Here is a 27,599-nt window from a genome sequence, read left to right as displayed (position 1 = left end):
CACAAGTTCTTAGAATAATTTTTTTTTCGCCCTTTTTCGTTTGCTTTAAAAAAAATATTTAATAAAAACACCTGCTTTACACAAATTCTTAGAATAATTTTTTCTCTTTTTCGTTTGCGTTAAAAACAAAAAGACATATTTAATATTTTGGCAACGTACAGTTAAATAGTTTGAGAAAAAGAATTGAACATAAATCTCAAAAAGAATTTTTCAAATCCGATAATCAAATTTTAACGTACAAATAACTGAACCTAAAAACTTTAACTGTTTCGTAAATTCGGTACTGATTTTAAAGGAAAAAAAATTATATTTTCTAATTTATATTTTCTATATAAAACGAATGTCTCCCTCAAGGAAAAAGAAATGTTTAAGGTCAATTCAAAACCGAGAAAGGAAAAGAATCGCGACTTCTCGGGAAAACGAAAATCAAGAATTTCATCAACAACGGCAAGTGTTTAACAGCCAAAGAATGCCCAATTTAAGAGCATCGGAAACGGACGAGGAAAGACGAAATAGACGAGTTTCTAACAGCCAAAGAATGTCAATTTTAAGAGCATCGGAAACGGAGGAGGAAAGACGCAATAGACGTGCATCTAACAGCCAAAGAATGTCCACTTTAAGAACTTTGGAAACTATTGATCATCGCCAATTAAGGCAATTAAATAATGCGATGAGGATGTCAAACACAAGAAATAAAATCTGGAGACAAAAAGAAAATTCTGCATTTGCATATGATTCCAATATTTCTTACGAATGTGATTCTCTAATTGAAATTGGTCGAATGGTTATTGAATGCAGTTTCTGCAAGGCTCTTAAATGGAAAGGCGAATCCAGTAGCATGTGCTGTAATAATGGTAAAATTCAAATTCCTTTGCTACAAACACCTCGAGAACCACTCCTCACGCTTCTCTCGACCGATTCTCCTGATGCAATTAATTTTCAAACTAACATAAGAAGATATAATTCATGTTTTCAAATGACTTCATTCGGTTCAGGACGAGAAATTAGAGAGCTAGGTTTTATGCCAACATTTAAAGTTCAAGGACAAGTGTACCATAGAATAGGTAGTTTGCAGCCACAACCAAATGAGGAGCCAAAATTTCTTCACGTTTATTTCGTTGCTGATAAAGAACAACAGGTTGAACAGCACTGCAGGAATGTGAATGACATAAAACCAGGAATAGTGTCGCAACTACAAGAAATTCTACATCAGCATAATAGTTATGTTCGAAGTTTTAAATGTGCAATGGAAAAAATCACGCCAGAAATGAAAATTGTCATTCATGCAGATAAAGTACCCTCCGGTGAACATGAAAGAAAATTCAATGCTCCGACAATATCAGAAGTTGCAATTATCTTAGCTGGCGATAAACATGGCAGTCGTGATATTTCGTTAGAGCTGAGGAGTAATGAAATAAAAAAGATAGCGGAAACTCATCGCGCGTACGATGCATTACAATATCCATTAATATTTTGGCAAGGTGAGGATGGATATAACTTTGAATTGCGACAAACCAATCTTTCAGCTGAAAAAACTACAAAAAAAAATTTCAGCAATGGATTTTTATGCTTTTAGGATTATGTTTCGTACATCAAATTTCAATATTATTTTAAGGTGCAAAGAACTTTTTCAACAATTTGTTGTAAATATGTATGCTAAAATTGAAACCGAGCGACTACGATTTATACGTTTGAATAAAAAGAAACTCCGTGTCGAAGATTATATCCATTTGAGAGATGCTATAACTAATGATGATAATATAAAACAAATTGGAAAACCAAAAATTTTACCATCTACTTCCACAGGCAGTCCTCGATACATGCATGAAAGAACTCAAGATGCCATGACATACGTTAGAAATTATGGAAGCCCTCATTTATTTATTACCTTCACATACAATCCACAATGGAGGGCGATTACAGAAGAGTTGATATTAAGACAAAAAAAGCCATGATAGGCATGATATAATGTGTCGAGTGTTTTATTTGAAACTGAAATCGCTCCTAAATCTTATAAACAAAGGAAAAATATTTGGGGAAATAAGATGCTTTATTTCTACAGTTGAATGGCAGAAGCGTGGACTTCCACATGCACATATTCTTCTGTGGTTTCAGGAAAAATTTTATGCTCATAAGATTGATGACCTAATTACTGCTGAATTGCCAAATCCTGAAACGGATCCAATATTATACAACGTTGTTAAGACACAGATGATACATGGGCCCTGTGGGAGTATTAACCCTCTGTCACCATGTATGAAGGATGGAAAATGTACAAAAAGGTATCCAAGAGATTTTTTAAAAGAAACACAAACAGGTCACGAAGGATATCCACATTATCGTAGACGGAAACCTGAAGACGGAGGTCAAGTAACAATAAAGAAAGTTCGTGGCTCTGAGGTTGTGATAGATAATCGATGGATTGTTCCTTTTTGTCCATTGTTATCAAGAGCACTCAATGCACATATTAACGTCGAATATTGCAGTTCTATAAAATCTATCAAATATGTGTGCAAATATATAAACAAAGGTTCTGACATGGCTATATTTAATTTAAAAAATAATGACATTCAGCATGACGAAATTCAAACGTATGAAATAGGAAGATATCTCAGCAGCAATGAAGCAGTTTGGTGGATATTCGGGTTTCCTATTCACGAAAGGCATCCCACTGTTGTTCATTTAAGTGTGCATCTTGACAATGGTCAGAGAGTTTACTTTACAGAAGAAAATGTTTTAGAACGAGTGCAAGCTCCACCAGAAACTACTTTAACTGCATTTTTCTCTTTATGTCAAAATGATGCATTTGCTCGATCTTTATTGCATCATCAAGTGCCTAAATATTATACATGGAATAAAAGCAACAAGAAATGGGTTCCTAGGAAATTTGGACAAGCTGTGCCTGATCACCCAGGAATTAAATCAAGTGATGCTCTTGGTCGTGTCTACACCGTTCACTCAAGTAATTCGGAATGTTTCCATCTAAGATTATTGCTTCATGAGGTTATAGGCCCAACATCTTTTTCTGATTTAAAAACATTTAACGGAATTGTTTGTGAAACTTTCAAACAGGCTTGCGAACTGAGAGGGCTTCTGGAAGACGATTCTCATTGGAAAAGTACGTTAGATGAAGCAGCTACAACGCATTCAGGGCGAATGTTGCGAGATCTATTTGCAGTTATTCTTCACACTTGCTGCGTATCTAATCCTGTACAGTTATGGAATTTACATAGAGAAAATATGTCAGAAGACATTTTGCATAAAACAAGATTTACAGTTAATAATATGGATTTAGATTACAATGATGAAATATTTAATAGCGCTTTACTTGCTCTTGAAGATAAAATTAAAGCATTGGGAGGTACAGATTTAAAAGTCTTTGGACTTCCAGAGGTACACCGTGATATTAATAACAGTTTAAATTATGAAATAATAAGAGAGACATGTTACAACATTCATCAACTAACATCATATATTGAAACAAATGAACCTAATCTGACTGACGATCAAAGACTTGCTTTTGAAAAAATTACATCTGCAGTTTTTACAGAAACTGGTGGTATATACTTTCTGGATGCTCCAGGTGGAACACGTAAAACGTACCTAATTAATCTTTTATTAGTAAAAATTAGACAAATGAATCTAATTGCTCTTGCAGTAGCTTCCTCTGGCATTGCTGCAACTCTCTTGACGGGTGGAAGAACAGCTCATTCAGTCTTCAAATTACCAATAAATTTATCGTTTGTTGAAAATCCAGTTTGCAACATCTCAAGAAGTTCAGATAGAGCAAAATTGCTTAAGAAATGTAAATTAATTGTATGGGCTGAATGTGCAATGGCACATAAGTTGGCATTGGAAGCTCTTAATACAACTATGCAAGATATTTTTCAAAATAACAAGTGCATGGATGGCGTAACTCTGGTTTTATCTGGTGATTTTCGCCAAACTTTGCCTGTTATTCCACGAGGCACAAAAGCAGATGAAATGAATGCATCGATAAAAGCATCTTATATTTGGAAAAATGTTCAAAGATTTGGATTGAAAACGAACATGAGAGTTCTTCTTACAGGTGACATTTCCACCGAGCAATTCGCTCAGAACCTACTTCATCTCGGTAATGGAACTATGACAATTGATAGTGAAGGATTGATAACTTTGACAAATATTGGTAACATAGTAGCAACAATCGAAGATCTTCAAGATAGAGTATTTCCAAATATCGAAAGTAATTTTCGTGATATTAGTTGGCTATGTGAAAGAGCTATTCTTTCTCCAACGAATGAGGGAGTTAAGACGATAAATTACTATCTGTTAAGAAAATTACCAGGTGAAATTCAAATATTCAAATTTTTTGACACCGTAATTGAAACAAATCAGGCAGTTAATTATCCAACAGAATTTTTGAATTCATTGGAACCATCTGGTATACCAACACACAAATTAGAGTTAAAGATCGGTGCACCTATAATGCTTTTGAGAAATCTAGACCCACCAACTCTTTGCAATGGAACAAGACTAATTGTGAAGAAATTGATGCCAAATGTTATTGAAGCAATCATATCTACAGGCCAATCAGCTGGGAAAGATGTCTTTATCCCACGGATTCCTCATATACCATCAGATGTCCCATTCCAGTTTAAAAGAATTCAATTTCCAGTTAAACTGAGTTTTGGTATGAGCATTAACAAATCTCAAGGCCAATCTTTAAAAGTTGTTGGCTTAGATTTACGAAGGCCTTGCTTTTCACACTGGCAACTATATGTTGGTTGCTCGAGAGTCGGTGATAATAAAAATCTGCATATCCTTGCACCACAAGGAAAAACTAAGAACATTGTATACAGAGAAATATTAGAAGAATAAATTAATTAATTAAATTTGAATATGACAAAGAATGAGAATAGTAGTAAGAAATCTTTTCAAAAGGACAATAGTATTTAAAGATGCTACAACCTCTTTTAAAATATTTTATTTATACTTATTGGGTAATGAAACCTACCCATAGTTTTGTTTTTTCCTTTTCACGCCTTATTTAAATCTGCTGGATGTCTCAAGTAGGTGTAATGTTGAGTAATGTTATGATAAATTCTTATTTTCTTTATCTTATTGTTTTCTGGATTCGTCTAGTGCTTACTATGAGACGATATGAACTTTGAACATTCCCAGAAAGACATTTTTTGTTAAAAATTTTATAATCTGTTTGGATAATGCTATGCAGGGGTAAGCCCTTTTCCTGTTGGATGAAAGAGGAATTCCTTCTAGATTTTTTTTATCTCATTATTTCCTGGATCCGGTTAGAACTAGGTTAGTTGTGCGCTTTTGTCATTAAATTGTATTTATGTTAGTTATATATTTTTTGTATATGCTTATTGTTTTAAGTACATCGTTTTTTAAGTAGTTTTTTTTAACCTGTTTTCGACCGATTATTTCAATCGATTCTGTTTATTTTCGTTTATTTTCTTAGTATTTGATGCATTTAAAATTAAACATTGTTAGTTAATCGATCTGCTCATGATGTATCTGATGTATCTTATGTTGACAAATTCTTGAGATATTATATAAATAAAAAAAGATATTCTTTAGTGCCCATAAGGTTTAAATGCTCAGTGACTCTTTTTCAGTAATCATATAAAAAAAATGCTTTGTTTCAGTAAAAAGTATTATTATATTAATTGCAGATTAATCATTTCTACTTTAATTTAAAGCATACATTTTACCGGAGCAAACTGAAAATTAAAGAGATTCATATTACGTCCTGACTGAAGGCCTTTATAATATTATGACTATCAAAATTTGAAGTTTTAAAATATTTTGATGAAGAAGTTATTAAAGTAGAAATTACATAAAATATTTAATTATTAAAATTTTAACGAGCATTAAGATTGGCGAACCGGCTGGTCGCCAAAGGCGGCTAGTCTAAAATAAAACAAAATTTTTAACAAAAGCCTACCACTGAAACATACTCAACATTAAATAATTAGTTGGATCATATCTTGATATCAACAATGGAAAAAAAATTAGGATGAAATAATAGAAGCAACAATGAAGACAATTTAATTTCACTTCCATAATGAAATATATTGATGTAAAATATACTTAAATTCGATAAATTCAAAATAATTAATTTACTTTCCTTCGAATTACCACAGGAAAATTTTAATTAAAATTTTTATTATGTTTTAAAAATAATTAATTTACGAAAATATTAGCTTTGCATTTTTAAAAGCTATTTGTGAATATTATTTTTGCTTTGATAAGAAATGCTAAGAAGATTTTAACATCATGAGACCCCGATGAGTCATCTGTGACTATACCACCAATAATTCGCTGCTTTACTGCACCAACATGATTCTCCGACCCAGTCTTTGCTAATTAATTCTATGACATGGCAATTGTACTGCGTCGACAGATTTATTACTTGATTGATCAGTCAGTACTATTCAAAATCCCTGGTGTTTAGGGGGTGGTGATGATAGAGACGCGGTAAAGCTTACCCATTGTTGTGAATGGTCAGAGGAAAGCAAAAACATACCAGGCCGGTTTACGAACGTTCTGCCAATTTCTTATCTAGTAAATTGTATTCAATCTTTATTTTGACTGAGGCCGTTTTAAGAACATTCTTAAGCTAGACAGTCGGCTCTGGATGGGTTGAATACGATGCCAATCTGGTCTAAAAGCACAAGGCTAAGAATACAAATGAATTCTGCGCATGTGCGTGAACTTGACTAGTAAAATTTCGAATATATATAGAAATATTTCGATATTAAATTCTATTTTTGACGTATATGCTTTGGAATTATTCAATTTATCTCTAGGAATGATGGAGAAAACTGGCTAAAATAAATTTAAATATATATATATATATATATATATGTATATATATATATATATATTTATATATATATATATATATATATATATATATATATATATATATATATATATATATATATATATATATATATATATATATATATATATATATATATATATATATATATATATATATATATATATATATAAATATTTGTCGGCTTCGACCCTCGACCTGAAGACCTGCAAAACAAAACGCTACACTCTACCGATCCAGCCACCAAGCCTCGTCCCCCGAGATCATCAGAAGGGTCTAAGAATATCATTACGACTGTCCAGAAAAATTTTAAATACGGAGTCAATCTGGTCTAAAAGAACAATGCTACGAATACGAATGAATTCTGCGCATGTGCGTGAACTTGACTCGTAAAATTTCGAATAAATATAGAAATATTTTGATATTCAATACTATTTTTAACGTATATTATTTGGAATTATTCAATTAATCTCTAGGAATGATGGAGAAAACTAGCTAAAATAAATTTAAAAAAAATATTTAACGGCTTCGAGCCTCGAACTGAAGACCTGCAAAACTAATCGGAACACTCGGCCGATCCAGCCACGAAGCCTCTTAACCTGAGAGCTTCTGAAGAGTCTAAGAATCTCATTACGACTGTCCAGTAAAATTTCCAATACGGTGTCAATCTGATCTAAAAGCACAATGCTAAGATTACGAATGAATTCTGTGCATGTGCGTGAACTTCACTCGTAAAATTTGGAATAAATATAGAAATTATTTGATATTAAATTCTATTTTTGACTTAGATTATTTGTAATTATTCAATTTATTTCTAGGAATGATGAAGAAAACTGGCTAAAATAAATTAAAAATTATATATATATATAAATATTTGTCGGCTTCGAGTATCGAACTGAAGACCTGCAAAACTAAGCGCTACACTCGGCCGATCTAGCCACCAAGCCTCGTAACCCGTGGGCTTCTGAAGGGTCTAAGATTCTCATTACGAATATATAGTAAAATTTTAAATACGGTGTCAATCTGGTCTAAAAGTACAATGCTAAGAATACGAATGAATTCTGCGAATGTGCTTGAACTTGACTCGTAAAATTTCGAATAAATATAGAAATATTTACATATTAAATACAATTTTTGACGTATATGATTTGGAATAATTCAATTTATCTCTATTAATGATGGAGAAAACTAGCTAAAATAATTTTTTTTTAAAAAAGAAAAATATATAAAAATATTTGTCGGCTTCGAGCCTCGAACTGACGACCTGCAAAACTAAGCAGAACACTCGGCCGATCCAGCCACCAAGCCTCTTAACCTGGGAGCTTCTGAAGGGTCTAAGAATCTCATTGCGACTGTCCAGTAAAATATTAAATAAGTTGTCAATCTGGCCTAAAAGCACAATGCTAAGAATACGAATGAATTCTGTGCATGTGCGTGAACTTGACTCGTAAAATTTCGAATAAATATAGAAGTATTTTGATATTAAATACTATTTTTGACGTATATGATTTGGAATTATTCAATTTAATGATGGAGAAAACAAGCTAAAATAAATTAAAAAAAAAAAGAAAAATATATAAAAATATTTATCGGCTTCGAGCCTCGAACTGATGACCTGCAAAACTAATCGCTACACTCTGCCGATCCAGCCACACAGCCGCGTAATCTGAGAGCTTCTAAAGAGTCTAATAATCTGATTACGAATATCCAGTAAAATTTAAAAGACGGTGTCAGTCTGGGCTAAAAGCACAATGCTAAGAATACGAATGAATTCTGCGCATGTGCTTGAACTTGACTCGTAAAATTTCGAATAAATATAGAAAAATTTTGATATTAAATACTATTTTTGACGTATATGATTTGGAATAATTCAATTTATCTCTATTAATGATGGAGAAAACTAGCTAAAATAAATTGAAAAAAAAAGAAAAATATATAAAAATATTTGTTGGCTTCAAGCCTCAAATTGAAGACCTGCAAAACTAAGCGGAACACTCGTCCGATCCAGCCACAAAGACTCTTAACCTGACAGCTTCTCAAGAGTCTAAGAATCTCATTACGAATGTCTAGTAAAATGTTAAGTACGGTGGCAATCTAGTCTAAAAGAACAATGCTAAGAATATGAATGAAATCAGCGAATGTGCGTGAACTCGAATCTTAAAATTTCGAATAAATATAGAAATATTTTGATTTTAAATACTAGTTTTCACGTATATGATTTGAAATTATTCAATTTATCTCCAGGAATGATGGAGAAAACTAGCTAAAATATATTTTAAAAAAAGAAAAATATATCAAAATATTTGTCGTCTTCGGGCCTCGAACTGAAGATCTTCAAAACTAAGCGCTGCACTCTGCCGATCCAGCCACCAAAAATCGTAAGCTGAAAGCTTCTGAAGGGTCTAAGAATCTCATTACAAATGTCCAGTAAAGCTTTAAATACGGTGGCAATCTAGTCTAAAAGAACAATGCTAAGGATATGAATGGAATCTGCGCATGTGCGTGAACTTGACTCGTAAAATTTCGAATAAATATAGAAATATTTTGATATTCAATAATATTTTTTACGTATATGATTTGGAATTATTCAATTTATCTCTAGGAATGATGGAGAAAACTAGCTAAAATAAATTTTAAAAAAAAAAGAAAATTTATAAAAATATTTGTCGCCTTCGGGCCTCGATCTGAAGACCTGCAAAACTAAACGCTACTTTCTGCCGATCCAGCCACCAAGCCTCGTAATCTCATAGCTTCTGAAGAGTCTAAGAATCTGATTACGAATATCCAGTAAAATTTAAAATACGGTGTCAATCTGGTCTAAAAGCACAATGCTAAGAATACGAATGAATTCTGTGCATGTGCTTTACCTTGACTCGTAAAATTTCGAATAAATATAGAAATATTTTGATATTAAATACTATTTTTGACGTATATGATTTGGAATAATTCAATTTATCTCTATTAATGATGGAGAAAACTAGCTAAAATAAATTGAAAAAAAAAGAAAAATATATAAAAATATTTGTTGGCTTCAAGCCTCAAATTGAAGATCTGCAAAACTAAGCGGAACACTCGTCCGATCCAGCCACAAAGACTCTTAACCTGACAACTTCTCAAGAGTCTAAGAATCTCATTACGAATGTCTAGTAAAATGTTAAGTACGGTGGCAATCTAGTCTAAAAGAACAATGCTAAGAATATGAATGAAATCAGCGAATGTGCGTGAACTCGAATCTTAAAATTTCGAATAAATATAGAAATATTTTGATTTTAAATACTAGTTTTCACGTATATGATTTGAAATTATTCAATTTATCTCCAGGAATGATGGAGAAAACTAGCTAAAATATATTTTAAAAAAAGAAAAATATATCAAAATATTTGTCGTCTTCGGGCCTCGAACTGAAGATCTTCAAAACTAAGCGCTGCACTCTGCCGATCCAGCCACCAAAAATCGTAAGCTGAAAGCTTCTGAAGGGTCTAAGAATCTCATTACAAATGTCCAGTAAAGCTTTAAATACGGTGGCAATCTAGTCTAAAAGAACAATGCTAAGGATATGAATGGAATCTGCGCATGTGCGTGAACTTGACTCGTAAAATTTCGAATAAATATAGAAATATTTTGATATTCAATAATATTTTTTACGTATATGATTTGGAATTATTCAATTTATCTCTAGGAATGATGGAGAAAACTAGCTAAAATAAATTTAAAAAAAAAAGAAAATTTATAAAAATATTTGTCGCCTTCGGGCCTCGATCTGAAGACCTGCAAAACTAAACGCTACTTTCTGCCGATCCAGCCACCAAGCCTCGTAATCTCATAGCTTCTGAAGAGTCTAAGAATCTGATTACGAATATCCAGTAAAATTTAAAATACGGTGTCAATCTGGTCTAAAAGCACAATGCTAAGAATACGAATGAATTCTGTGCATGTGCTTTACCTTGACTCGTAAAATTTCGAATAAATATAGAAATATTTTGATATTAAATACTATTTTTGACGTATATGATTTGGAATAATTCAATTTATCTCTATTAATGATGGAGAAAACTAGCTAAAATAAATTGAAAAAAAAAGAAAAATATATAAAAATATTTGTTGGCTTCAAGCCTCAAATTGAAGACCTGCAAAACTAAGCGGAACACTCGTCCGATCCAGCCACAAAGACTCTTAACCTGACAACTTCTCAAGAGTCTAAGAATCTCATTACGAATGTCTAGTAAAATGTTAAGTACGGTGGCAATCTAGTCTAAAAGAACAATGCTAAGAATATGAATGAAATCAGCGAATGTGCGTGAACTCGAATCTTAAAATTTCGAATAAATATAGAAATAATTTGATTTTAAATACTAGTTTTCACGTATATGATTTGAAATTATTCAATTTATCTCCAGGAATGATGGAGAAAACTAGCTAAAATATATTTTAAAAAAAGAAAAATATATCAAAATATTTGTCGTCTTCGGGCCTCGAACTGAAGATGTTCAAAACTAAGCGCTGCACTCTGCCGATCCAGCCACCAAAAATCGTAAGCTGACAGCTTCTGAAGGGTCTAAGAATCTCATTACGAATGTCCAGTAAAACTTTAAATACGGTGGTAATCTAGTCTAAAAGAACAGTGCTAAGAATACGAATGAATTCTGCGCATGTGCGTGAACTTGACTCGTAAAATTTCGAATAAATATAGAAGTATTTTGATATTAAATACTATTTTTGACGTATATGATTTGGAATTATTCAATTTAATGATGGAGAAAACAAGCTAAAATAAATTTAAAAAAAAAAGAAAAATATATAAAAATATTTATCGGCTTCGAGCCTCGAACTGATGACCTGCAAAACTAATCGCTACACTCTGCCGATCCAGCCACACAGCCTCGTAATCTGAGAGCTTCTAAAGAGTCTAATAATCTGATTACGAATATCCAGTAAAATTTAAAAGACGGTGTCAGTCTGGGCTAAAAGCACAATGCTAAGAATACGAATGAATTCTGCGCATGTGCTTGAACTTGACTCGTAAAATTTCGAATAAATATAGAAAAATTTTGATATTAAATACTATTTTTGACGTATATGATTTGGAATAATTCAATTTATCTCTATTAATGATGGAGAAAACTAGCTAAAATAAATTGAAAAAAAAAGAAAAATATATAAAAATATTTGTTGGCTTCAAGCCTCAAATTGAAGACCTGCAAAACTAAGCGGAACACTCGTCCGATCCAGCCACAAAGACTCTTAACCTGACAGCTTCTCAAGAGTCTAAGATTCTCATTACGAATGTCTAGTAAAATGTTAAGTACGGTGGCAATCTAGTCTAAAAGAACAATGCTAAGAATATGAATGAAATCAGCGAATGTGCGTGAACTCGAATCTTAAAATTTCGAATAAATATAGAAATATTTTGATTTTAAATACTAGTTTTCACGTATATGATTTGAAATTATTCAATTTATCTCCAGGAATGATGGAGAAAACTAGCTAAAATATATTTTAAAAAAAGAAAAATATATCAAAATATTTGTCGTCTTCGGGCCTCGAACTGAAGATCTTCAAAACTAAGCGCTGCACTCTGCCGATCCAGCCACCAAAAATCGTAAGCTGAAAGCTTCTGAAGGGTCTAAGAATCTCATTACAAATGTCCAGTAAAGCTTTAAATACGGTGGCAATCTAGTCTAAAAGAACAATGCTAAGGATATGAATGGAATCTGCGCATGTGCGTGAACTTGACTCGTAAAATTTCGAATAAATATAGAAATATTTTGATATTCAATAATATTTTTTACGTATATGATTTGGAATTATTCAATTTATCTCTAGGAATGATGGAGAAAACTAGCTAAAATAAATTTTAAAAAAAAAAGAAAATTTATAAAAATATTTGTCGCCTTCGGGCCTCGATCTGAAGACCTGCAAAACTAAACGCTACTTTCTGCCGATCCAGCCACCAAGCCTCGTAATCTCATAGCTTCTGAAGAGTCTAAGAATCTGATTACGAATATCCAGTAAAATTTAAAATACGGTGTCAATCTGGTCTAAAAGCACAATGCTAAGAATACGAATGAATTCTGTGCATGTGCTTTACCTTGACTCGTAAAATTTCGAATAAATATAGAAATATTTTGATATTAAATACTATTTTTGACGTATATGATTTGGAATAATTCAATTTATCTCTATTAATGATGGAGAAAACTAGCTAAAATAAATTGAAAAAAAAAGAAAAATATATAAAAATATTTGTTGGCTTCAAGCCTCAAATTGAAGATCTGCAAAACTAAGCGGAACACTCGTCCGATCCAGCCACAAAGACTCTTAACCTGACAACTTCTCAAGAGTCTAAGAATCTCATTACGAATGTCTAGTAAAATGTTAAGTACGGTGGCAATCTAGTCTAAAAGAACAATGCTAAGAATATGAATGAAATCAGCGAATGTGCGTGAACTCGAATCTTAAAATTTCGAATAAATATAGAAATATTTTGATTTTAAATACTAGTTTTCACGTATATGATTTGAAATTATTCAATTTATCTCCAGGAATGATGGAGAAAACTAGCTAAAATATATTTTAAAAAAAGAAAAATATATCAAAATATTTGTCGTCTTCGGGCCTCGAACTGAAGATCTTCAAAACTAAGCGCTGCACTCTGCCGATCCAGCCACCAAAAATCGTAAGCTGACAGCTTCTGAAGGGTCTAAGAATCTCATTACGAATGTCCAGTAAAACTTTAAATACGGTGGTAATCTAGTCTAAAAGAACAGTGCTAAGAATACGAATGAATTCTGCGCATGTGCTTGACCTTGACTCGTAAAATTTCGAATAAATATAGAAATATTTTGATATTCAATAATATTTTTTACGTATATGATTTGGAATTATTCAATTTATCTCTAGGAATGATGGAGAAAACTAGCTAAAATAAATTAAAAAAAAAAAGAAAATTTATAAAAATATTTGTCGCCTTCGGGCCCCGAACTGAAGACCTGCAAAACTAAGCGCTACTTTCTGCCGATCCAGCCACCAAGCCTCGTAATCTCAGAGCTTCTGAAGAGTCTAAGAATCTGATTACGAATATCCAGTAAAATTTAAAATACGGTATCAATCTGGTCTAAAAGCACAATGTTAAGAATACGAATGAATTCTGTGCATGTGCTTTACCTTGACTCGTAAAATTTCGAATAAATATAGAAATATTTTGATATTAAATACTATTTTTTACTTATATGATTTGGAATAATTCAATTTATCTCTATTAATGATGGAGAAAACTAGCTAAAATAAATTGAAAAAAAAAAGAAAAATATATAAAAATATTTGTTGGCTTCAAGCCTCAAATTGAAGACCTGCAAAACTAAGCGGAACACTCGTCCGATCCAGCCACAAAGACTCTTAACCTGACAGCTTCTCAAGAGTCTAAGAATCTCATTACGAATGTCTAGTAAAATGTTAAGTACGGTGGCAATCTAGTCTAAAAGAACAATGCTAAGAATATGATTGAAATCAGCGAATGTGCGTGAACTCGAATCTTAAAGTTTCGAATAAATATAGAAATATTTTGATATTAAATACTATTTTTGACGTATATGATTTGGAATTATTCAATTTATATCCAGGAATGATGGAGAAAACTAGCTAAAATATATTTAAAAAAAATATATATCAAAATATTTGTCGTCTTCGGACTTCGAACTGAAGACCTGCAAAACTAAACCCTACATTCTGCCGATCCAGCCACCAAGCCTCGTAACCTGACAGCTTCTGAAGGGTCTATGAATCTCATTACGAATGTCCAGTAAAACTTTAAATACGGTGGCAATCTAGTCTAAAAGAACAATGCTAAGGATATGAATGAATTCTGCGCATGTGCTTGACCTTGACTCGTAAAATTTCGAATAAATATAGAAATATTTTGATACTCAATAATATTTTTTACGTATATGATTTGGAATTATTCAATTTATCTCTAGGAATGATGGAGAAAACTAGCTACAATAAATTTAAAAAAAAAAAGAAAATTTATAAAAATATTTGTCGCTTTCGGGCCTCGAACTGAAGACCTGCAAAACTAAGCGCTACTTTCTGCCGATCCAGCCACCAAGCCTCGTAATCTCAGAGCTTCTGAAGAGTCTAAGAATCTGATTACGAATATCCAGTAAAGTTTAAAATACGGTGTCAATCTGGTCTAAAAGCACAATGCTAAGAATACGAATGAATTCTGCGCATGTGTTTGAACTTGACTCGTAAAATTTCGAATAAATATAGAAATATTTTGATATTCAATAATATTTTTTACGTATATGATTTGGAATTATTCAATTTATCTCTAGGAATGATGGAGGAAACTAGCTAAAATAAATTTTAAAAAAAAAGAAAATTTATAAAAATATTTGTCGCCTTCGGGCCCCGAAATGAAGACCTGCAAAACTAAGCGCTACTTTCTGCCGATCCAGCCACCAAGCCTCGTAATCTCATAGCTTCTGAAGAGTCTAAGAATCTGATTACGAATGTCCAGTAAAATTTAAAATACGGTGTCAATCTGGTCTAAAAGCATAATGCTAAGAATACGAATGAATTTTGCGCATGTGTTTGAACTTGACTCGTAAAATTTCGAATAAATATAGAAATATTTTGATATTCAATAATATTTTTTACGTATATGATTTGGAATTATTCAATTTATTTCTAGGAATGATGGAGAAAACTAGCTAAAATAAATTTAAAAAAAAAAAAGAAAATTTATAAAAATATTTGTCGCCTTCGGGCCTCGAACTAAAGACCTGCAAAACTAAGCGCTACTTTCTGCCGATCCAGCCACCAAGCCTCGTAATCTCAGAGCTTCTGAAGAGTCTAAGTATCTGATTACGAATATCCAGTAAAATTTAAAATACGGTGTCAATCTGGTCTAAAAGCACAATGCTAAGAATACGAATGAATTCTGCCCATGTGTTTGAACTTGACTCGTAAAATTTCGAATAAATATAGAAATATTTTGATATTCAATAATATTTTTTACGTATATGGTTTGGAATTATTCAATTTATCTCTAGGAATGATGGAAGAAACTAGCTAAAATAAATTTAAAAAAAAAAAGAAAATTTATAAAAATATTTGTCGCCTTCGGGCCCCGAACTGAAGACCTGCAAAACTAAGCGCTACTTTCTGCCGATCCAGCCACCAAGCCTCGTAATCTCAGAGCTTCTGAAGAGTCTAAGAATCTGATTACGAATATCCAGTAAAATTTAAAATACGGTATCAATCTGGTCTAAAAGCACAATGCTAAGAATACGAATGAATTCTGCGCATGTGTTTGAACTTGACTCGTAAAATTTCGAATAAATATAGAAATATTTTGATATTCAATAATATTTTTTACGTATATGATTTGGAATTATTCAATTTATCTCTAGGAATGATGGAGAAAACTAGCTAAAATAAATTTAAAAAAAAAAAGAAAATTTATAAAAATATTTGTCGCCTTCGGGCCTCGAACTGAAGACCTGCAAAACTAAGCGCTACTTTCTGCCGATCCAGCCACCAAGCCTCGTAATCTCAGAGCTTCTGAAGAGTCTAAGAATCTGATTACGAATATCCATTAAAATTTAAAATACGGTGTCAATCTGGTCTAAAAGCACAATGCTAAGAATACGAATGAATTCTGCGCATGTGTTTGAACTTGACTCGTAAAATTTCGAATAAATATAGAAATATTTTGATATTCAATAATATTTTTTACGTATATGATTTGGAATTATTCAATTTATCTCTAGGAATGATTTAGAAAACTAGCTAAAATAAATTTAAAAAAAAAAGAAAATTTATAAAAATATTTGTCGCCTTCGGGCCTCGAACTGAAGACCTGCAAAACTAAGCGCTACTTTCTGCCGATCCAGCCACCAAGCCTCGTAATCTCAGAGCTTCTGACGAGTCTAAGAATCTGATTACGAATATCCATTAAAATTTAAAATACGGTGTCAATCTGGTCTAAAAGCACAATGCTAAGAATACGAATGAATTCTGCGCATGTGTTTGAACTTGACTCGTAAAATTTCGAATAAATATAGAAATATTTTGATATTCAATAATATTTTTTACGTATATGATTTGGAATTATTCAATTTATCTCTAGGAATGATTTAGAAAACTAGCTAAAATAAATTAAAAAAAAAAAGAAAATTTATAAAAATATTTGTCGCCTTCGGGCCTCGAACTGAAGACCTGCAAAACTAAGCGCTACTTTCTGCCGATCCAGCCACCAAGCCTCGTAATCTCAGAGCTTCTGAAGAGTCTAAGAATCTGATTACGAATATCCAGTAAAATTTAAAATTAGGTGTCAATCTGGTCTAAAAGCACAATGCTAAGAATACGAATGAATTCTGTGCATGTGCTTGACCTTGACTCGTAAAATTTCGAATAAATATAGAAATATTTTGATATTCAATAATATTTTTTACGTATATGATTTGGAATTATTCAATTTATCTCTAGGAATGATGGAGGAAACTAGCTAAAATAAATTTTAAAAAAAAGAAAATTTATAAAAATATTTGTCGCCTTTGGGCCCCGAACTGAAGACCTGCAAAACTAAGCGCTACTTTCTGCCGATCCAGCCACCAAGCCTCGTAATCTCAGAGCTTCTGACGAGTCTAAGAATCTGATTACGAATATCCAGTAAAATTTAAAATACGGTGTCAATCTGGTCTAAAAGCACAATGCTAAGAATACGAATGAATTCTGCGCATGTGCTTGAACTTGACTCGTAAAATTTCGAATAAATATAGATATATTTTGATATTAAATAATATTTTTTACGTATATGATTTGGAATTATTCAATTTATCTCTAGAAATGATGGAGAAAACTAGCTAAAATAAATTTTAAAAAAAAGAAATTTATAAAAATATTTGTCGTTTTCAGGCCTCGAACTGAAGACCTGCAAAACTAAGCGCTGACACTCTGCCGATCCAGCCACCAAGCCTCGTAATCTGAGAGCTTCTGAAGAGTCTAAGAATCTGATTAAGAATATCCAGTAAACTTTAAAATACGGTCACAATCTGGTCTAAAAGCACAATGCTAAGAATACGAATGAATTCTGCGCATGTGCTTGAACTTGACTCGTAAAATTTCGAATAAATATAGAAATATTTTGATATTAAATAATATTTTTTACGTATATGATTTAGAATTATTCATTTATCTCTAGAAATGATGGAGAAAACTAGCTAAAATAAATTTTAAAAAAAAGAAATTTATAAAAATATTTGTCGTTTTCGGGCCTCGAACTGAAGACCTGCAAAACTAAGCGCTACACTCTGCCGATCCAGCCACCAAGCCTCGTAATCTGAGAGCTTCTGAAGAGTCTAAGAATCTGATTAAGAATATCCAGTAAAATATAAAATACGGTCTCAATCTGGTCTAAAAGCACAATGCTAAGAATACGAATGAATTCTGCGCATGTGCTTGAACTTGACTCGTAACATTTCGAATAAATATAGAAATATTTTGATATTAAATAATATTTTTTACGTATATAATTTGGAATTATTCAATTTATCTCTAGGAATGATGGAGAAAACTAGCTAAAATAAATTTAAAAAAAAAAAAGAAATTTTAAAAATATTTGTCGCCTTCGGGCCTCGAACTGAAGACCTGCAAAACTAAGCGCCACACTCTGCGGATCCAGCCGCCAAGCCTCGCAATCTGAGAGCTTCTAAAGAGTGTAAGAAAATGATTAATAATATCCAGTAAAATTTAAAATACGGTGTCAATCTGGTCTAAATGCACAATGCTAAGAAAACGAATGAATTCTGCGCATGCGCTTGAACTTGACTCGTAAAATTTCGAATAAATATAGAAATATTTTGTTATTCAATACTATTTTTTACGTATATGATTTTTAATTATTCAATTTATCTCTAGGAATCATGGAGAAAACTAGCTAAAATAAATTTAAAAAAAAAAGAAAATTTATAAAAATATTTGTCGCCTTCGGGACTTGAACTGAAGATATGCAAAACTGAGCGCTACACTCTGCCGATCCAGCCACCAAGCCTCGTAATCTGAGAGCTTCTGAAGAGTCTAAGAATCTGATTAAGAACATCCAGTAAAATTTAAAATACGATCTCAATCTGGTCTAAAAGCACAATGCCAAGAATACGAATGAATTCTGCGCATTTGCTTGAACTTGACTCGTAAAATTTCGAATAAATATAGAAATATTTTTTTATTCAATACTATTTTTTACGTATATGATTTGGAATTATTCAATTTATCTCTAGGAATGATGGAGAAAACTAGCTAAAATAAATTTAAAAAAAAAAAAGAAAATTTATAAAAATATTTGTCGCCTTCGGGCCTTGAACTGAAGATATGCAAAACTGTGCGCTACACTCTGCCGATCCAGCCACCAAGCATCGTAATTTGAGAGCTTCTGAAGAGTCTAAGAATCTGGTTACGAATATCCAGTAAAATTTAAAATACGGTGTAAATCTGGTCTAAAAGCACAATGCTAAGAACACGAATGAATTCTGCGCATGTGCTTGAACTTGACTCGTAAAATTTCGAATAAATATAGAAATATTTTGATATTAAATAATATTTTTTACGTATATGATTTGGAATTATTCAATTTATCTCTAGGAATGATGGAGAAAACTAGCTAAAATAAATTTTTAAAAAAAAAAGAAAATTTATAAAATTATTTGTCGTTTTCGGGCCTCGAACTGAAGACCTGCAAAACTAAAACCTACACTCTGCCGATCCATCCACCAAGCATCGTAATCTGACAGCTTCTGAAGAGTCTAAGAACCTGATTACGAATATAAAGTAAAATTTAAAATACGGTGTCAATCTGGTCTAAAAGCACAATGCTAAGAATACGAATGAATTTTGCGCATGTGCTTGAACTTGACTCGTAAAATTTCGAATAAATATAGAAATATTTTGATATTAAATAATATTTTTTACGTATATAATTTGGAATTATTCTATTTGTCTCTAGGAATGATGGAGAAAACCAGCTAAAATAAATTTAAAAAAAAAAAAATTTTGTCGCCTTCGGGCCTCGAACTGAAGACCTGCAAAACTAAGCGCTATACTCTGCCGATCCATCCACCAAGCATCGTAATCTGAGAGCTTCTGAAGAGTCTAAGAATCTGATTACGAATATCCAGTAAAATCTAAAATACGGTGTCAATCTGGTCTAAAAGGACAATGCTAAGAATACGAATGAATTCTGCGCATGTGCTTGAACTTGACTCGTAAAATTTCTAATAAATATAGAAATATTTTGATATTAAATAATATTCTTTACGTATATGATTTGGAATTATTCAATTTATCTCTAGGAATGATGGAGAAAACTAGCTAAAATAAATTTTAAAAAAAAAAGTAAATTTATAAAAATACATGTCGCCTTCTGCCTCGAACTGAAGACCTGCAAAACTAAGCGCTACACTCTGCCGATCCAGCCACCAAGCTTCGTATTCTGAGAGCTTCTGAAGAGTCTAAGAATCTGATTAAGAATATCCAGTAAAATTTAAAATACGGTGTCAATCTGGTCTAAAAGCACAATGCTAAGAATACGAGTGAATTCTGCGCATGTGCTTGAACTTGACTCGTAAAATTTCGAATAAATATAGAAATATTTTGATATTAAATAATATTTTTTACGTATATGATTTGGAATTATTCAATTTATCTCTAGGAATGATGGAGAAAACTAGCTAAAATAAATTTTTTTAAAAAAAATTAATTTATAAAAATATTTCTCGCCTTAGGGCCTCGAACTGAAGACCTGCAAAACTAAGCGCTAAACTCTGCCGATAGAGCCACCAAGCCTCGTAATCTGCGAGCTTCTGAAGAGTCTAAGAATCTGATTACGAATATCCAGTAAAATTTAAAATACGGTGTCAATCTGGTCTAAAAGCACAATACTAAGAATACGAATGAATTCTGCGCATGTGCTTGAGTTTGACTCGTAAAATTTCGAATAAATATAGAAATATTTTGTTATTCAATACTATTTTTTACGTATATGATTTGGAATTATTCAATTTATCTCTAGGAATGATGGAGAAAACTAGCTAAAATAAATTTATAAAAAAAAAAAAAATTTATAAAATTATTTGTCGTTTTCGGGCCTCTAACTTAAGACCTGCAAAACTAAGCGCTACCCTTTGCCGATCCAGCCACCAAGCCTCGTAATCTGAGAGCTTCTGAAGAGTCTAAGAATCTGATTAAGAATATCCAGTAAAATTTAAAATACGGTCTCAATCTGGTCTAAAAGCACAATACTAAGAATACGAATGAATTCTGCGCATGTGCTTGAACTTGACTCGTAAAATTGCGAATAAATATAGAAATATTTTGTTATTCAATACTATTTTTACGTATATGATTTGGAATTATTCAATTTATCTCTAGGAATGATTTAGAAAACTAGCTAAAATAAATTTTTAAAAAAAAAGAAAATTTATAAAATTATTTGTCGTTTTAGGGCCTCGAACTTAAGACCTGCAAAACTAAGCGCTACACTTTGCCGATCCAGCCACCATGCCTCGTAATCTGAGAGCTTCTGAAGAGTCTAAGAATCTGATTAAGAACATCCAGTAAAATTTAAAATACGGTCTCAATCTGGTCTAAAAGCACAATGCTAAGAATACGAATGAATTCTGCGCATGTGCTTGAACTTGACTCGTAAAATTTCGAATAAATATAGAAATATTTTTTTATTCAATACTATTTTTTACGTATATGATTTGGAATTATTCAATTTATCTCTAGGAATGATGGAGAAAACTAGCTAAAATAAATTTAAAAAAAAAGAAAATTTATAAAAATATTCGTCGCCTTCGGGCCTCGAACTGAAGATATGCAAAACTGAGCGCTACATTCTGCCGATCCAGCCACCAAGCCTCGCAATCTGATAGCTTCTGAAGAGTCTAAGAATCTGATTAAAAACATCCAGTAAAATTTAAAATACGGTCTCAATCTGGTCTAAAAGAAAAATGCTAAGAATACGAATGAATTCTGCGCATGTGTTTGAACTTGACTCTTAAAATTTCGAATAAATTTAGAAATATTTTGTTATTCAATACTATTTTTTACGTATATGATTTGGAATTATTCAATTTATCTCTAGGAATGATGGAGAAAACTAGCTAAAATAAATTTAAAAAAAAAAAGAAAATTTATAAAAATATTTGTCGCCTTCGGGCCTCGAACTGAAGATATGCAAAACTAAGCGCTATACTCTGCCGATCCAGCCACCAAGCCTCGTAACCTGAGAGCTTCTGAAGAGTCTAAGAATCTGATTAAGAACATCCAGTAAAATTTAAAATACGGTCTCAATCTGGTCTAAAAGAACAATGCTAAGAATACGAAGGAATTCTGCGCATGTGTTTGAACTTGACTCGTAAAATTTCGAATAAATTTAGAAATATTTTGATATTAAATAATATTTTTTACGTATATAATTTGGAATTATTCTATTTGTCTCTAGGAATGATGGAGAAAACCAGCTAAAATAAATTTAAAAAAAAAAAAATTTTTGTCGCCTTCGGGCCTCGAACTGAAGACCTGCAAAACTAAGCGCTATACTCTGCCGATCCATCCACCAAGCATCGTAATCTGAGAGCTTCTGAAGAGTCTAAGAATCTGATTACGAATATCCAGTAAAATCTAAAATACGGTGTCAATCTGGTCTAAAAGGACAATGCTAAGAATACGAATGAATTCTGCGCATGTGCTTGAACTTGACTCGTAAAATTTCTAATAAATATAGAAATATTTTGATATTAAATAATATTCTTTACGTATATGATTTGGAATTATTCAATTTATCTCTAGGAATGATGGAGAAAACTAGCTAAAATAAATTAAAAAAAAAAAAGTAAATTTATAAAAATACATGTCGCCTTCTGCCTCGAACTGAAGACCTGCAAAACTAAGCGCTACACTCTGCCGATCCAGCCACCAAGCTTCGTATTCTGAGAGCTTCTGAAGAGTCTAAGAATCTGATTAAGAATATCCAGTAAAATTTAAAATACGGTGTCAATCTGGTCTAAAAGCACAATGCTAAGAATACGAGTGAATTCTGCGCATGTGCTTGAACTTGACTCGTAAAATTTCGAATAAATATAGAAATATTTTGATATTAAATAATATTTTTTACGTATATGATTTGGAATTATTCAATTTATCTCTAGGAATGATGGAGAAAACTAGCTAAAATAAATTTTTTTAAAAAAAATTAATTTATAAAAATATTTCTCGCCTTAGGGCCTCGAACTGAAGACCTGCAAAACTAAGCGCTAAACTCTGCCGATAGAGCCACCAAGCCTCGTAATCTGCGAGCTTCTGAAGAGTCTAAGAATCTGATTACGAATATCCAGTAAAATTTAAAATACGGTGTCAATCTGGTCTAAAAGCACAATACTAAGAATACGAATGAATTCTGCGCATGTGCTTGAGTTTGACTCGTAAAATTTCGAATAAATATAGAAATATTTTGTTATTCAATACTATTTTTTACGTATATGATTTGGAATTATTCAATTTATCTCTAGGAATGATGGAGAAAACTAGCTAAAATAAATTTATAAAAAAAAAAAAATTTATAAAATTATTTGTCGTTTTCGGGCCTCGAACTGAAGATATGCAAAACTGAGCGCTACACTCTGCCGATCCAGCCACCAAGCCTCGCAATCTGATAGCTTCTGAAGAGTCTAAGAATCTGATTAAAAACATCCAGTAAAATTTAAAATACGGTCTCAATCTGGTCTAAAAGAAAAATGCTAAGAATACGAATGAATTCTGCGCATGTGTTTCAACTTGACTCTTAAAATTTCGAATAAATTTAGAAATATTTTGTTATTCAATACTATTTTTTACGTATATGATTTGGAATTATTCAATTTATCTCTAGGAATGATGGAGAAAACTAGCTAAAATAAATTTAAAAAAAAAAAAGAAAATTTATAAAAATATTTGTCGCCTTCGGGCCTCGAACTGAAGATATGCAAAACTAAGCGCTATACTCTGCCGATCCAGCCACCAAGCCTCGTAACCTGAGAGCTTCTGAAGAGTCTAAGAATCTGATTAAGAACATCCAGTAAAATTTAAAATACGGTCTCAATCTGGTCTAAAAGAACAATGCTAAGAATACGAAGGAATTCTGCGCATGTGTTTGAACTTGACTCGTAAAATTTCGAATAAATTTAGAAATATTTTGTTATTCAATAATATTTTTTACGTATATGATTTGGAATTATTCAATTTATCTCTAGGAATGATGGAGAAAACTAGCTAAAATAAATTTTAAAAAAGAAGAAAATTTATAAAAATATTTGTCGCCTTCGGGCCGCGAACTGAAGATATGCAAAACTAAGCGCTACACTCTGCCGATCCAGCCACCAAGCCTCGTAACCTGAGTGCTTCTGAAGAGTCTAAGAATCTGATTAAGAACATCCAGTAAAATTTAAAATACGGTCTCAATCTGGTCTAAAAGCACAATGCTAAGAATACGAATGAATTCTGCGCATGTGCTTGAACTTGACTCGTAAAATTTCGAATAAATATAGAAATATTTTTTTATTCAATACTATTTTTTACGTATATGATTTGGAATTATTCAATTTATCTCTAGAAATGATGGAGAAAACTAGCTAAAATAAATTTAAAAAAAAGAAGAAAATTTATAAAAATATTTGTCGCCTTCGGGCCGCGAACTGAAGATATGCAAAACTAAGCGCTACACTCTGCCGATCCAGCCACCAAGCCTCGTAATCTGAGAGCTTCTGAAGAGTCTAAGAATCTGATTAAGAACATCCAGTAAAATTTAAAATACGGTCTCAATCTGGTCTAAAAGCACAATGCTAAGAATACGAATGAATTCTGCGCATGTGCTTGAACTTGACTCGTAAAATTTCGAATAAATATAGAAATATTTTTTTATTCAATACTATTTTTTACGTATATGATTTGGAATTATTCAATTTATCTCTAGGAATGATGGAGAAAACTAGCTAAAATTAATTTTTTAAAAAAAAAGAAAATTTATAAAAATATTTGTCGCCTTCGGGCCTCGAACTAAAGATATGCAAAACTAAGCGCTACACTCTGCCGATCCAGCCACCAAGCCTCGTAATCTGAGAGCTTCTGAAGAGTCTAAGAATCTGATTAAGAACATCCAGTAAAATTTAAAATACGGTCTCAATCTGGTCTAAAAGCACAATGCTAAGAATACGAATGAATTCTGCGCATGTGCTTGAACTTGACTCGTAAAATTTCGAATAAATATAGAAATATTTTTTTATTCAATACTATTTTTTACGTATATGATTTGGAATTATTCAATTTATCTCTAGGAATGATGGAGAAAACTAGCTAAAATAAATTTTAAAAAAAAGAAATTTATAAAAATATTTGTCGCTTTCGGGCCTCGAACTGAAGATATGCAAAACTAAGCGCTACAATCTGCCGATCCAGCCACCAAGCATCGTAATCTGAGAGCTTCTGAAGAGTCTAAGAATCTGATTAAGAACATCCAGTAAAATTTAAAATACGGTCTCAATCTGGTCTAAAAGAACAATGCTAAGAATACAAATGAATTCTGCGCATGTGCTTGAACTTGACTCGTAAAATTTCGAATAAATTTAGAAATATTTTGTTATTCAATAATATTTTTTACGTATATGATTTGGAATTATTCAATTTATCTCTAGGAATGATGGAGAAAACTAGCTAAAATAAATTTAAAAAAAAGAAGAAAATTTATAAAAATATTTGTCGCCTTCGGGCCGCGAACTGAAGATATGCAAAACTAAGCGCTACACTCTGCCGATCCAGCCACCAAGCCTCGTAATCTGAGAGCTTCTGAAGAGTCTAAGAATCTGATTAAGAACATCCAGTAAAATTTAAAATACGGTCTCAATCTGGTCTAAAAGCACAATGCTAAGAATACGAATGAATTCTGCGCATGTGCTTGAACTTGACTCGTAAAATTTCGAATAAATATAGAAATATTTTTTTATTCAATACTATTTTTTACGTATATGATTTGGAATTATTCAATTTATCTCTAGGAATGATGGAGAAAACTAGCTAAAATAAATTTTAAAAAAAAGAAAATTTATAAAAATATTTGTCGCCTTCGGGCCTCGAACTGAAGATATGCAAAACTGAGCGCTACACTCTGCCGATCCAGCCACCAAGCCTCGTAATCTGATAGCTTCTGAAGAGTCTAAGAATCTGATTAAAAACAACCAGTAAAATTTAAAATACGGTCTCAATCTGGTCTAAAAGAAAAATGCTAAGAATACGAATGAATTCTGCGCATGTGTTTGAACTTGACTCTTAAAATTTCGAATAAATTTAGAAATATTTTGTTATTCAATACTATTTTTTACGTATATGATTTGGAATTATTCAATTTATCTCTAGGAATGATGGAGAAAACTAGCTAAAATAAATTTTAAAAAAAGAAGAAAATTTATAAAAATATTTGTCGCCTTCGGGCCGCGAACTGAAGATATGCAAAACTAAGCGCTACACTCTGCCGATCCAGCCACCAAGCCTGGTAATCTGAGAGCTTCTGAAGAGTCTAAGAATCTGATTAAGAACATCCAGTAAAATTTAAAATACGGTCTCAATCTGGTCTAAAAGCACAATGCTAAGAATACGAATGAATTCTGCGCATGTGCTTGAACTTGACTCGTAAAATTTCGAATAAATATAGAAATATTTTGTTATTCAATAATATTTTTTGCGTATATGATTTGGAATTATTCAATTTATCTCTAGGAATGATGGAGAAAACTAGCTAAAATAAATTTAAAAAAAAAAGAAAATTTATAAAAATATTTGTCGCCTTCGGGCCTCGAATTGAAGATATGCAAAACTAAGCGCTACACTCTGCCTATCCAGCCACCAAGCCTCGCAGTCTGAAAGCTTCTGAAGAGTCTAAGAATCTGATTAAGAACATCCAGTAAAATTTAAAATACGGTCTCAATCTGGTCTAAAAGCACAATGCTAAGAATACGAATGAATTCTGCGCATGTGCTTGAACTTGACTCGTAAAATTTCGAATAAATATAGAAATATTTTTTTATTCAATACTATTTTTTACGTATATGGTTTGGAATTATTCAATTTATCTCTAGGAATGGTGGAGAAAACTAGCTAAAATAAATTTAAAAAAAGAAGAAAATTTATAAAAATATTTGTCGCCTTCGGGCCGCGAACTGTAGATATGCAAAACTAAGCGCTACACTCTGCCGATCCAGCCACCAAGCATCGTAATCTGAGAGCTTCTGAAGAGTCTAAGAATCTGATTAAGAACATCCAGTAAAATTTAAAATACGGTGTCAATCTGGTCTAAAAGCACAATGCTAAGAATACGAATGAATTCTGCGCATTTGCTTGAACTTGACTCGTAATATTTCGAATAAATATAGAAATATTTTGTTATTCAATAATATTTTTTGCGTATATGATTTGGAATTATTCAATTTATCTCTGGGAATGATGGAGAAATCTACCGAAAATAAATTAAAATATATATGTATAAAAATATTTGTCGGCATCGAGCCTCGAACTGAAGACCTGCAAAACTAAGCGGAACACTCTGCCGATCCAGCCAACAAGCCTCGTAACCCGAGTGCTTCTGAAGGGTCTAAGAGTCTCATTACGACTGTCCAGCAAAATTTTGAATACGGTGTCAATCTGGTCTAAAAGCACAATGCTAAGA

At 32.0% G+C, this 27,599-nt stretch overlaps 1 protein-coding gene across 1 annotated transcript; it reads left to right on the top strand.

The window, feature by feature from the left end:
- Positions 1–340: 340 nt before the first annotated feature.
- On the top strand, positions 341–4,860 carry LOC129985093 (uncharacterized). The gene is made up of 2 exons (XM_056095007.1): positions 341–1,481; positions 2,063–4,860. The coding sequence occupies exons 1-2, from the start codon at positions 341–343 to the stop codon at positions 4,858–4,860; spliced, it is 3,939 nt and encodes a 1,312-aa protein (XP_055950982.1).
- The last annotated feature ends 22,739 nt before the right edge of the window (positions 4,861–27,599 follow it).

Source organism: Argiope bruennichi, chromosome 9 (genome assembly GCF_947563725.1).
Source record: "Argiope bruennichi chromosome 9, qqArgBrue1.1, whole genome shotgun sequence".
NCBI classification, from domain to species: domain Eukaryota; kingdom Metazoa; phylum Arthropoda; class Arachnida; order Araneae; family Araneidae; genus Argiope; species Argiope bruennichi.
This window is presented reverse-complemented; position numbering and strand designations above follow the sequence as displayed.